Source organism: Hemiscyllium ocellatum, chromosome 10 (assembly GCF_020745735.1).
Source record: "Hemiscyllium ocellatum isolate sHemOce1 chromosome 10, sHemOce1.pat.X.cur, whole genome shotgun sequence".
NCBI lineage: Eukaryota > Metazoa > Chordata > Chondrichthyes > Orectolobiformes > Hemiscylliidae > Hemiscyllium > Hemiscyllium ocellatum.
Genome location: NC_083410.1, coordinates 1,560,385 through 1,573,434, shown reverse-complemented (window position 1 = coordinate 1,573,434; position 13,050 = coordinate 1,560,385). Strand labels below are relative to the sequence as shown.

The 13,050-nt window shown below is 43.8% G+C and overlaps 1 protein-coding gene across 6 annotated transcripts in view; it reads left to right on the top strand.

Moving 5' to 3' along the window:
• Positions 1-13,050, top strand: part of LOC132819292 (protein EFR3 homolog B-like) — a 178,537-nt gene that overhangs the window by 84,887 nt on the left and 80,600 nt on the right. For all 6 annotated transcript variants that reach the window (XM_060830728.1, XM_060830722.1, XM_060830724.1 and 3 more), the window contains 3 exons: positions 4,774-4,849; positions 6,155-6,316; positions 9,161-9,292. In XM_060830728.1, coding sequence (XP_060686711.1) covers positions 4,774-4,849; positions 6,155-6,316; positions 9,161-9,292 — 370 coding nt within the window. The remainder of the gene's footprint in view (positions 1-4,773; positions 4,850-6,154; positions 6,317-9,160; positions 9,293-13,050) is intronic.

Here is a 13,050-nt window from a genome sequence, read left to right as displayed (position 1 = left end):
ACTCAATTCCTCTACCAATAAAAGCCAGTACACCATATGCCTTCTTCACAGCACTATTTACCTGGGTGGCAACTTTCAGAGATCTGTGTACAAGAACACCAAGATCCCTCTGCTCATCCACACTACCAAGTATCCGACCATTAGCCCAGTACCCCATCTTCTTGTTACTCTTACCAAAGTGAATCACTTCACACTTACCTACATTGAACTCCATTTGCCACCTTTCTGCCCAGCTCTGCAGCTTATCTATATCCCACTGTAACCTGCCGCATCCTTCCTCACTGTCAACAACTCCATCGACTTCCGTATCATCCACAAACTTGCTCACCCAACCTTCTAGCCCCTCCTCCAGGTTATTTATAAAGATGACAAACAACAATGGTCCCAAAACAGATCCTTGTGGAACACAGCTGGTAACTGCACTCCAAGATGAACCTTTACCATCAACTACTACCCTCTGTCTTCTTCCAGCCAGCCAATTCCTAATCCAAACCTGCAACTCACCCTCGATGCCATACCTCCGTATTTTTTGCAGTAGCCTACCATGGGGAACCTTATCAAACGCCTTACTAAAATCCATATACACCACATCTACTGCTTTACCCTCGTCCACCTCCTTAGTCACCTTCTCAAAGAATTCAATAAGGTTTGTGAGGCACGACCTGCCCTTCACAAAACCATGCTGACTATCCTTGATCACATTATTCCTATCCAGATGTTCATAAATCCTATCCCTTACAATTCTCTGTAAGACTTTACCCTCAACAGAAGTGAGACTCACTGGCCTATAGTTACTAGGGTTATCCCTACTCCCCTTCTTGAACAAGGGAACCACATTTGCTATCCTCCAGTCTTCTGGCACTATTCCTGTAGACAAGGAGGACATAAAAATCGAGGCCAATGGCTCTGCAATCTCCTCCCTTGCTTCCCAAAGAATCCTAGGATAAATGCCATCAGGCCCAGGAGACATATCTATTTTCACCCTTTCCAGAATTTCCAACACCTCTTCCCTACATACCGCAAAGCCATCCATTCTAATTAATTGTGACTCAATATTCACATCGGCAACAATGTCCTGTTCCTGAGTGAATACTGACGAAAAGTATTCATTCAGTGTCTCCTTGAACAAGCTCCACATATCGATTGTGCCCTTCCCTTGAAGCCTACCTTTCCAAGCCACGCATCCTAAGTCATGCCTCACCGCATCATAATTTCCCTGCCCCCAGCTATAGCTCTTGCCCTGCAGTGCACACTTATCCCTCTCCATGGTTCTCACCTCTTCGCCAATGGGAACAATCTTTCTTTACCTGCTCTGTCATGACTTCTCATTATTTTCAATATTTCCATCAATCTTACCTCAGCCATCTTTTTTTCATGAAGTCTAGCTTCTCCAACCACTTGAGTGACTGAAGTTCTCAAAAGCCCTCACATTCTCCCGATATTGTGCTGCGTCCTATTAAAGCTGAATCAGTGTTTTGTAAAGGTTCTTCCTAACATCATGTGACAATGCTGCAACTTTAACAAGATTATGCTGTCCTTTGCTTTTCATTCAGAGAGGTCGTAAAAGCAATGATTCCAAAAGTCTAGGTTTGAAGAGTTTTAGGGCCAGTTTGATTCTAGCTAACAGATACTGCCTCAGATAAAAGGTAGCCAAGGTTAAAATGAAAGGGGAGTGGCCAATTCTCCTGCTCAGTTTTTCTCTGGCAGTTTTCTATGCTGAACATCTCTATGACTCTATGAGAGGCTGGGACTTTTCTTACTGGAGTGTACGAGCCTAAGGGCTGACCTTAGAGAAGTTTGTAAAATCATGAGAGGCATAGATAAGGTGGACAGCAAAGGTCTTTTCCCTAGGCTGGGGCAGTCAAAAACAGGAGGCATATATTTAAAGTAAGAAGAAAATGTTTTAAAAGGGACCTGAGGGGCAACTTTTTCACACAGTGTGGTTTGTATGTGGAAGAATTGCCAGATGAGGTAGTCAATCTTACTTCAGCCATTTCTTCATGAAGTCTAGATTAGATTACTTACAGTATGGAAGCAGGCCCTTCGGCCCAACAATTCCATAACAACCCTCTGAAGAACAACCCACCTAGACCCATTCTCCTACATTTACCCAACCTGCGCATTTTTGGACTGTGGGAGGAAACCTACGCAGACACAGGGAAAATATGCAAATTCCACACAGGCAGTTGCCTGAGACGGGAATTGAGCCCGGGTTTCTGGCACTGTGAGGCAGCAGTGCTAACCACTGTGCCGCCTACAAATAGTTACAATGTGTAAAAGACATTTGGACTGCTACATGAATAGGAATGTCCCTTCCCACGTGGTTAAAGATCCCTCCAACACATTTCGTCCACATCCCGCACCTCCGCCCTCAGACCCCACCCCTCCAACCGTAACAAGGACAGAACGCCCCTGGTACTCACCTTCCACCCTACAAACTTGCGCATAAACCAAATCATCCGCCAACGTTTCCAACACCTCCAAAAAGACCCCACCACCAGGGATATATTTCCCTCCCCACCCCTTTCCGACTTCCGCAAAGACCGTTCCCTCTGTGACTACCTGGTCAGGTCCACACCCTCCTACAACCCACCCTCCCATCCTGGCACATTCCCCTGCCACCGCAGGAACTGCAAAGCCTGCGCCCACACCTCCTCCCTCACCTCCATCCAAGGCCCTAATGGAGCCTTCCACATCCAAAGTTTTACGTGCACATCCACTAATGTCATTTATTGTATCCATTGCTCCCGATGCGGTCTCCTCTACACTGGGGAGACTGGAACCCTCCTAGCAGAGCGCTTTAGGGAACATCTCTGGGACACCTGCACCAAGCAACCACACCGCCTTGTGGCCCAACATTTCAACTCCCCCTCCCACTCTGCCGAGGACATGGAGGTCCTGGGCCTCCTTCACCGCCGCTCCCTCACCACCAGACACCTGGAGGAAGGATGCCTCATCTTCCGCCTCGGAACACTTCAACCCCAGAGCATCAATGTGGACTTCAACAGTTTTCTCATTTCCCCTTCCCCACCTCACCCAAGATCCAAACTTCCAGCTCAGCACTGTCCCCATGACTTGTTCAACTTGTCCTACCTGCCTATCTCCTTTTCCACCTGTCCACTCCACCCTTCTCCCTGACCTATCACCTTCTTCCCCTCCTCCACTCACCTATTGTACTCTATGCTACTTTCTCCCCACCCCCACCCTCCTCTAGCTTATCTCTCCACACTTCAGGCACTCTGCCTTTATTCCTGATGAAGGGCTTTTGCCCGAAACGTCGATTTTGCTGCTCCTCAGATGCTGCCTGAACTGCTGTGCTCTTCCAGCACCACTAATCCAAAAAATGAATAGGAACGGTTTTGAAGGATGTGGGCCAAATGCAGGCAAGTGGGAATAGTTTAGTTTGGGAAACTTGTTTGACATGGATGAGTTGGACCGAAGGGTCAGTTTCCATGCAGTTTGACTCGATAACGTTTTTTTCAGTGTTGTCGATTTCTTTTTGTAATTGCAATGGTATTTATTCTGCTCAAACCAAGTATGCATATCAGTCCTTCAAACGTATTACTGTATAAAAGTCGATAGTTTGCCTTTAGACAAAATAAAAGATCCCAAACATTCAATTTCAGTATGAATATGTACAACGTACTCTCAGCACAACATGTTGCTGAATACACCACTGCCTAAATTGTAGCCTTTATTTTATACCGGCCCTCCTTATTCTTCCTCACAAAATGAATTGCTTCATGCTTTGTCTGTATTAAATTTCATCTGCTGCAGTATTCCACCACTTTAACCCTTTGCTCTTGGAATCTATCACTATTCTCCTCACAGCTTACAATATATTTTGTATCATTAGATTAGATTACTTACAGTGTGGAAACAGGCCCTTCGGCCCAACAAGTCCACACCGACCCGCAACCAACCCATACCCCTACATTTACCCCTTACCTAACACTACGGGCAATTTAGCATGGCCAATTCATCTGACCCGCACATCTTTGGACTGTGGGAGGAAACCGGAGCACCCGGAGGAAACCCACGCAGACACGGGGAGAACGTGCAAACTCCACACAGTCAGTCGCCTGAGTCGGGAATTGAACCCGGGTCTCAGGCGCTGTGAGGCAGCAGTGCTAACCACTGTGCCACCGTGCCGCCCATCACATGCACATTTTTAAGTTGCGTCCTGCTAACCAAGTGTAGATCATTAGCATGCAGTGGCTCTAATACTGTCTCAAGAGTATATATCTTGCTAAAGTGTTGCAAACTACCGTCGTGCCGTGTCTATCTATTTTTGGGTTTACTTGTGTTTGTCTGTATCTATGTGTTCTCTATATAGCATTATAGAACGATTAAGAGTTAGACAGATTTTTAATTGGTAATGGGATGAAGGGATATGGAGAGAAAGGAGGAAAATGGGACTGAGGAATATATCAGCTATGAGCAAACAGCGGTGCAGACTCAATGGGCCGAATGGCCTAATTCTGCTCCTATATTTTATGAACTTATGAACTTACTACAGCACAAAAAGATGACTTCATCCATAATGGTTCATTCCATCAGAGAAAGCAAACAATCCAACTTAATCCCACTTTAGACAATAGCCCTGCAGGCTGTAGCACTTGTATTCTTCAACACCTTTTGAATATCTCTGTATTTGTAATCAGAAATATATCTTTATTTCTGTGTTTTTATCTGTATCTATCCATTTGTGTCAATCTGTATGAGTGTGTCTGAGTATTCTCAGACTGATGGTGTTTTCCTCTTCCTCTTCAGTATTGTTCCAGACATCTCTGTCCTCATGCTAAAAGTGGACAAGTGTTCCCGTCAGGATACGCTCTTTATGAAGAAGGTGAGCCTCTTGTATTCTCCTGTGTTTAAGGCCATAAGGCATCTAATCCCGCACATCTACTTCCCTGCACTTTCCCTGTCACCCTTAATTCACCCTATTGATCAGTAGTCTGTCTGTTTGTCTAGGACACGCCAAACCTCACTGCTCCCCAGTGGGACCTGCCATATCTGACTACACCCCAGTGGGACACGCCATATCTGATTGCCCCCCAGTGGGACACACCAAATCTCACTGCTCCCCAGTGGCACACGCCAAGCCTCACTGCTCCCCAGCGGGACATGCCATATCTGACTGCTCCCCAGTGGGATGCGCCAAATCTCACTGCTCTCTGGTGGGACATGCATATCTCACTGTTCTCCAGTGGGATATGCCATATGTTGCAGTCGTATAAGACTCTGGTGCGGCCGCATCTGTAGTATTGTGTGCAGTTTTGGTCGCTATACTATAGGAAGGATGTGGAGGCACTGAAACGGGTGCAGAGGAGGTTTACCAGGATGTTGCCTGGTATGGTAGGAAGATCGTATGAGGAAAGGCTGAGGCACTTGGGGCTGTTTTCATTGGAGAAAAGAAGGTTTAGGGGTGACTTGATAGAGGTGTACAAGATGATTAGGGGTTTAGATAGGGTTGACAATGAGAACCTTTTTCCAAGTATGGAGTCAGATATTACGAGGGGGCATAACTTTAAATTAAGGGGTGGTAGGTATAGGACAGATGTTAGGGGTAGATTCTTTACTCAGCGGGTTGTGAGTTCATGGAACGCCCTGCCAGTAGCAGTGGTGGACTCTCCCTCTTTATGGGCATTTAAACGGGCATTGGATAGGCATATGGAGGATAGTGGTCCAGTGTAGGTTAGGTGGGCTTGGATCGGCGCAACATCGAGGGCCAAAGGGCTTGTACTACGCTGTATTTTTCTATGCTCTATGTTCTATATCTCACTGCTCCCCAGTGAGACATTTAATTCCTCAGTGCTCTCTGTTGTGTCCTGTCCATATCCCACTGCTTCCCAGTTTGTCCCCTCCATATTTCACTTTTTCCTAGTATGGTTTCTTCATATCCCATTAAACTCTGTTTTGTCAATTCAATAACTAGTGTGTCATTTCCATATCCCCCTCTTTTCTGGTATGAATGGATTAAAGAGACAACCAAATTTGTTTCAGAATTTCCTCTAATCTCCTGTTCCCTCATGCTTTTATTTTCGGCTTACTGCAATTCAACAGGCGACCACACAAATCCCAGTGGAATTTCAACATTCTTTGTGTGGTGAATAACTGTCCATTTTGATGAAAGTTTGCATCTTTCTTGCAGCACTCACAGACATTGTACAGATATATCTATATGAGCTGTAAACAGGAGAATAACTCCCATATCCATTACGATGCACTCTATGCCATGCTTGCACTCATCAGCGTGGAACTGGCCAATGAGGAGGTAGTTGTGGATCTTATTCGGGTGGTATTAGCCCTTCAGGTATGTGCTCTGCTCTGTAATACTTTGGTGAATCCTCATCTTGCATGATTTGTTCCATTCATCGTATGTTCCATTGTACTAATTCTAAAGTAGTGACCATCCCACATGGCCACCAGTTAAAATACAGGAACATAAGAGCTAAGAAATAACTTATTTGACAGAAAAGCTATGACCTAATGGTATTATCGCTAGGCTATTAATCAAGGGAGCTAGGTATTTTTCTGAGAATCTGGATTCGAATCTCACCAAGGTAGAACTTTAATTCAATAAAAAGAAAATCTTGAATTAAGAGTCTTATAATGACATAAAATTATTTTTGATTGTTAATAAAACCCAATCGAGATTACTATAAAACATGGGAAATAAAAAGAGTAGGTCATTTGGTCCGTGAATCCTCCTGCACCAGTCAATAGGATCATGACTGATCTGACATTCCTCATGTCCACTTTCCTGCTCTTTTCCCATAATCCTTGATTCCTCTACAGATTAATAATCCAACTATCTGTCATCCTTAAGTATCCACAAGGACTCTGCTCTCATAGCTCTCCGTGACAAGGACTTCCAAAGATTCAAAACTCTCTGAGAGAAGAGTTTCCTCTTCATCTCAATTGTCAATTGGTGCTCCTTAATCCTGCGACCATGCCCTCTAGTCCGAGAGTATCTCATGAGGAGAAGCATTCTCTCAGCACCTACCAGTCAAACCCTTTAAGAATCCTATATATAGAATCCCCATAGCATGGAAACAGGCCATTCAGCTCAACACGGTCACCTACAATCAGACCACACCCCCAAAAAGATATTTCCTTCTCCACTCCGTCTGCATTCCACAGGGACCGCTCACTCAGGAAATCCCTTGTCAACTCCACACATCCCAACAACTTCCCAACCACACCCAATACCTTTCCCTGCCCTGAAAGAGGTGCAACATCTCCCCTCTCACGTCTGTCCAAGACTCTAAACAATCCTTTCAGATCCACCAGAGATTCGACTGCACATCATCCAGCCTCATTTATTGCATCCATTGTTCCTGATGTGATCTCTTCTATATCGGCAAGACCAAATGCAGATTGGGGACCAGTTCGTGGAGTATCTACACTCTGGACGCACTGACCAACCTGACCTTTTGGTTGCCATCCACACTAATTCCCCCTCCCACTGCCTCAGCGACATGTCCATCCTTGGCCTCCTCCACTGTCAGAGTGAGGTCAAACGGAAACTGGGAAGCTTAGCCCAATGGCCTCGACATCGACTTCACCAGTTTTAAAGTCCCTCCTCCCCCAGCCTTATCCCATGTCTAGCCCCACTCCTCACTTTCCCGACCTGTTCTAACCTGTCTGTCTTCCTACTCACCTATCCACTCCACCCTTCCCACTGACCAATCACAATAACCCCTTACCTGCATCCACCTATCAACATCCCACCTACCCCTTCCCCAACCCCAAATTCCTCCCTGTATGTATGTCTGGGCTCTCTCCCCTCCCCCGTCCCGACAAAGGGTTTCAGCCCGAAATGTTGACTTTCCTGCTGCTCGGATACTGTCTGACCTGCTGTGCTCTTCCAGCTTCACTTCTATTGACTCTGACTTCCAGCATCTGCAATCCTTACTGTCTCCTAGTCACTTCCTTTCGGACCCTGTCAGTGTGGTAAATGCGGGTATGTTCTGGTGGCATTATCGATATAGGGAACTTGACTGTATGTACATCTATGCTTTTGATACTTTTGGTCTAATGTATCAGTAGAACCATGAAGTACATAAAAAAACTGGGGAGCAAGCAAAAGAAAATAACATTCCCAAATAAATTTAAAAGCAGAATTGTAAGTGAAATCCATAATAAAAAATATACCATAAAGCTGCAATACCTGAAAAAGCATTGGAACATGCTAACCTAGAGATGTCAGTAGTTCATGGTTCTTCTGTTAGTTTCTAATTGGTAAAGGTGAGTATCTCACTGAGCCCCAGACTGAGTAGATGAGAAGTGCTGCTTCATTTAAAAATTACAAAAAAGAAAAAGTGATAATGTTTGACCAGAGTCCAAGTTGTGCAAATCCAGAAATATGGAGTATCAGAGATGGTCACTGAGGAAATAGTATAAATCTGGTCCAGTCACACTGTCACGAGAACTTTTTGTGTGTTTTTCGAGGAATATTAGCAGCATAAACAATGTACTCAGGGTGGCAGCAGCCAATGGAGAGCAAGGGTACCAGGCTGAAAGTCAAGAGCCTGGGAAGGTGTAAAGGGGAAATATTGGGGGTTCACTGACCATGAATGCCAGCAGACAAAAGGCAGAGGGTCAGGACTTTTGTTTTCATTTTTTAACAACTTTATCTTCAGGTTCTATCCATTTCTCAGTTGGCTTTTCAGCTATCTTTTGACTTTGTAGTGATAGTAAAGATCCTGGGTTACTCTGATTGTATGGATTACTATCTTCCTTCCAAAGTCCATATTACTCTCCCTAAAGTTTATTTTTGTTTTTCTTTTGTTATACTCAAATACTCAGAATATCAAACAATATGTTTTTTGTGGTATGACAGATATGTAGGGATATGAAGACAGGACAGGGAAGGAGGCATTTAGGCAGAAGATCAGTCTTATGGAACAGCTGCCCTGCTCTTGATCCTATCTGTTATGTTCATGTACTTATATTCCATAATATTCCTCTGTTATTTATCAGTTGATTAATTATTTTATCAACGATTGCTTATTCCTTAACTCCTTTCTGCCCGTACTTTATCTATCTCACGTGTGTGTATCTTATCCCATTGTGGTGTCTTATGTAAATATGTACTAATCTTCCTCTGAATTCAGTATGGTTGGAAGAGGCAATAAAGTATCTTCATTTACAGGAACTTTCATTCACCAATGAGGATAACCTGCCAGTGTGGACACGCTGTGCAATTCATGCCCTCTGCTCTGCCTACCTGAACCTCATTAGCCAGCTGACCAGCCTGCCTGCCTTCTGTCAGAATATCCAGCAGGTAACATTATCTGGGCAATTTTTGTTTTCTCAATTCATTTGTAAGCTGTGAATGTCGCTGGCGGGCCAACATTTATTGCTTGTCCCTAGTTGCTCTTGAGAAGGTGATGGTGAGCTGTCTTCTTGAACTGCTACAGTCCACCTGCTGTGAGTTGGTGAATAATGTGATTTAGGGTGATATTCCAGGATTTTGATCTTGCTCAGTTCCTGGGCGCCATATTTCACTCTCGCTAACAGTGAAATCCGTGATTCACTTTCCAGTTAAGATCATGCAGGGTTAGGGATAATTTATTGGCTTGGATAGAGAATTAGTTAACCAACAGAAAGCCTAGAGTTGAGAAAAGTAGGTCTTTTTCCGATAGCTAAAATGTAACTAGTGGGTACCACAGTGTCCGATCCTCTGGCCCCAATTATTTACAATCTATATTTATGACTTGGATGCAGGGATTGAAGGTACCTTCATCAAATTTGCAGATGGCACTAAAATAGGTTGGATGAGTAAGTTGCAATGAAGAAATTTAAAATGGAGATGGATAAGTGAGGCAAATGGGCCAGAATTTGGCAGATGAGTTTATGTGGATAATTGTGAGGTTATCTATTTTGATCAGAAGAATAGAATGGCAACGTTTAGGCCTATAGTCTCGAGTTTAGAACAAAAAGAGATCTGTTTGATCATGTAAGATACTAAAGGTGATTGACAAAATAGCTGTAGAGAAGATGTTTCATCTTGTGGGATAATCTGGAATGAGAAGTCATAGTCTTCGGATCAGGGTAGAGGGTTTAAAACAGGGATGAAATTCTCTCTTAAAGGGTTGTGAAGCAGTGGAATTCCCTACCCCAAAGTGCAGTTGATGCTGGTACATTGAGTAAGTTTAAGGAAAGAGATGAAAGAATTTTTAATTAGTAACAGGTTGAAGAGTTACAGGGCGCAGGCAGTAAAGTAGAGATGAGGCGAAGATGAGATCAGCTATGATCATGTTGAATGGTGAAACAAGCTGAAAGGACTGAACTATTTATTCCTGCTCCTAGAATGGGTGGCATGGTGGCACAGCAGTTAGCACTGCTGCCTCATAGCACCAGAGACCTAGGTTCAATTCCCACCTCAGGCAACTATCTGTGTGGAGTTTATACATTCTCCCTGTGTTTGTGTGGGTTTCCTCCCACAATCCAAAAATGTACAGGTTAAGTGAATTGGCCATGCTAAATTGCCCATAGCGTTGGATGTGGGTGGATTGCTCTTCGGAGGGTCAAGGTGGACTTGTTGGGGCAAAGGGCCTGTTTCCACATTGTAAGTAATCTAATCTTATGTTCTTAGAACGAAGGACAGGAACAGGTCTTTCAGCCTACCAAGACTGTGCCTGCACACAATGCCTTTCTAACTGAAAACCTTTTGTCTCTACACAGTCTGTTTCCCATATTCCTTGCCTGTTCATATATCCGTAAAGATGCCTCTTAAATGTTGCTTTTGTATCTGACTCCACCACCTCCTGTGGCAGTGCATTCCAGGCCTTGCACATATCCTTTAAACTTACCCCCTTTTATCTTACACTTAAATCCCCAAGTAATTCAAATCAGAAGTCACATGACACCAGATTATAGTCCAACAAGTTTATTTGAAATCACATGCTTTCGGAGTGCTGTTCCTTCATCAGGTGACATCACCTTTCTCAGGACATCACCTGACGAAGGAGCAGCATTCCAAAAGCTTTGGATTTCAAATAAACCGGTTGGATTATAACCTGGTATAGGCTCTATAAGGCTCTAATCAGGCCATATTTGGAGTATTGTGCACAGTTTTGCGCCCTTATCTCAGGAAGAATGTCTTGGCCCTGGAGCATGTTCAGAGGAGTTTCACGAGAATGGTCCCAGAAATGAAAAGCTTAACATATGAGGAACATTTGAGGGCCTGAGTTTATATTTGATGGTGTTTAGAATAATATGGGGGGATCTAATTGAAACATGCAGAATACTGAATTGCGTGGACAGTGTAGATATTGGGAAGATGTTACCATTGGTAGGAGAGACTAGGACCTGAGAGCATAGCTTTAGAGTAAAGGGAATACCTTTTAGAATGGAGGTAAGGAGAAACTTCTTCAGCTAGAGATTTGTGAATCTATGGAAATCATTGCCACAGAAGGCTGTGGAGGCCAGGTCATTGAGTATATTTAAGACTGAGGTACATAGGTTCTTGTGTAACATGGGGATTAAGAGTTACAGGGAGAAAGCAGCAGAATGGGGATGAGAAACTCATCAGCAATGATTGAATGGTGGATCAGACTCGATGGCTGAGTAGCCTAATTTCTGCTCCTATGTCTCATGGTCTTATGGACTTCTGCATTTGTATACCCTGGTCCAACATGGGCACCTCCATCCCAAGTAGTTGACAGTTTTACCCTGTGAAATACACACTGAGTTTGTATTCTATCCATGCCTCTCATAATTTTGTAAACTTCTATCAAGTCAGCACTCATCCTTCGATGTTCAAGTGAAAACAAATCAAGTTTGTCCAATCTCTCCTCACAGCTAATATCCTCAAAACCAGGCAATATCCGAGTAAACCATTTCTGTACCCTCTCCAAAACCTCCACATTCTTCATGTAGAGAACTTTACACATTATTCCAAATATGGCTGCACTAACATTCTACGTAGCTGCAACATGACTTGCCAATTTTTTATATTTTATGTGCTGACTGATTAAGGCAAGCATGCATATGCCTTCTTGACCACCTTATACACTTGTGTTGCCACTTTCGGGGAGTGTTGAACCTGTATACTTTGATCTTCTGTATATTGAAGGTTCTGCCATTTACTGTATATTCCCCCTGCATTAGATCTTCCAAAATCTCACATTTGTCCAGATTAAATTCCATCTTCCATGTCTCTGCCCAAGAATCCATCCTATCTATATCCTGCTGTATTATCTAGCAGCTTCCCCAATCTTTGTGTTGTTTGCCGACTTACATTCTCCTCCAAATCATTTATATATTTTCAAAACAACAGGGATTCCAGTACTGATTCCTGAGAAACACCAGTGGTCACAGATCTCCAGTCAGAAAAACACCCGTTTCACTGCTACTGTCTGTCTTCTGTGACCAAGCCAGTTTGGTAACCATCTTACCAGCTCACTGGGGGATCCCATGTGACTTCACCTTGCCATGAGGGATCTTGTCAAAGGCCTTGCTAAAGTCCATATGGACAACACCTGCGTTGCCGTCATCACTCATCTTTGTCACTTACTCAAAAAACTTAATCAAGTTTGTGAGACAGGACCTTCCGTTCACAAAGCCATACTACCTATCGCTAATAAATCCATATTTTTCATAATGTGAGTAAATCCTATCCCTGAGAGCCTTCTCCAATAATTTTCCTAGCACTGCTGTAAGGGAGACCAGCCTGTAATTCCCCAGATTATCCCTTCCTAAGCAAAGGGACAATGCTGACTATTCTCCAGTCCTCTTGGAACTCTCCTGAGATTAAAATGGAAACAGATTTCCTACAAGGCTCCATCAGTTTCTTCACCTGCTTCCATCAGCATTGTGGGATAGATCCCATCAAGTACTCCCCTGAGTACTTGTCTACCTTAATGCTTTTCAAAAGACCCAAAACTTCTTCCTTTTTCACGTTGATATGCTGTTGAATATTAACATACCCCTCCCAAGACTCATCATCTACCACGCCTTTATCCCTTGTGATACCAAAGTACCCATTAAGGACCTCGCCCAATTCATCCGGTCCACACTTAAATCTCATCTCCTTTG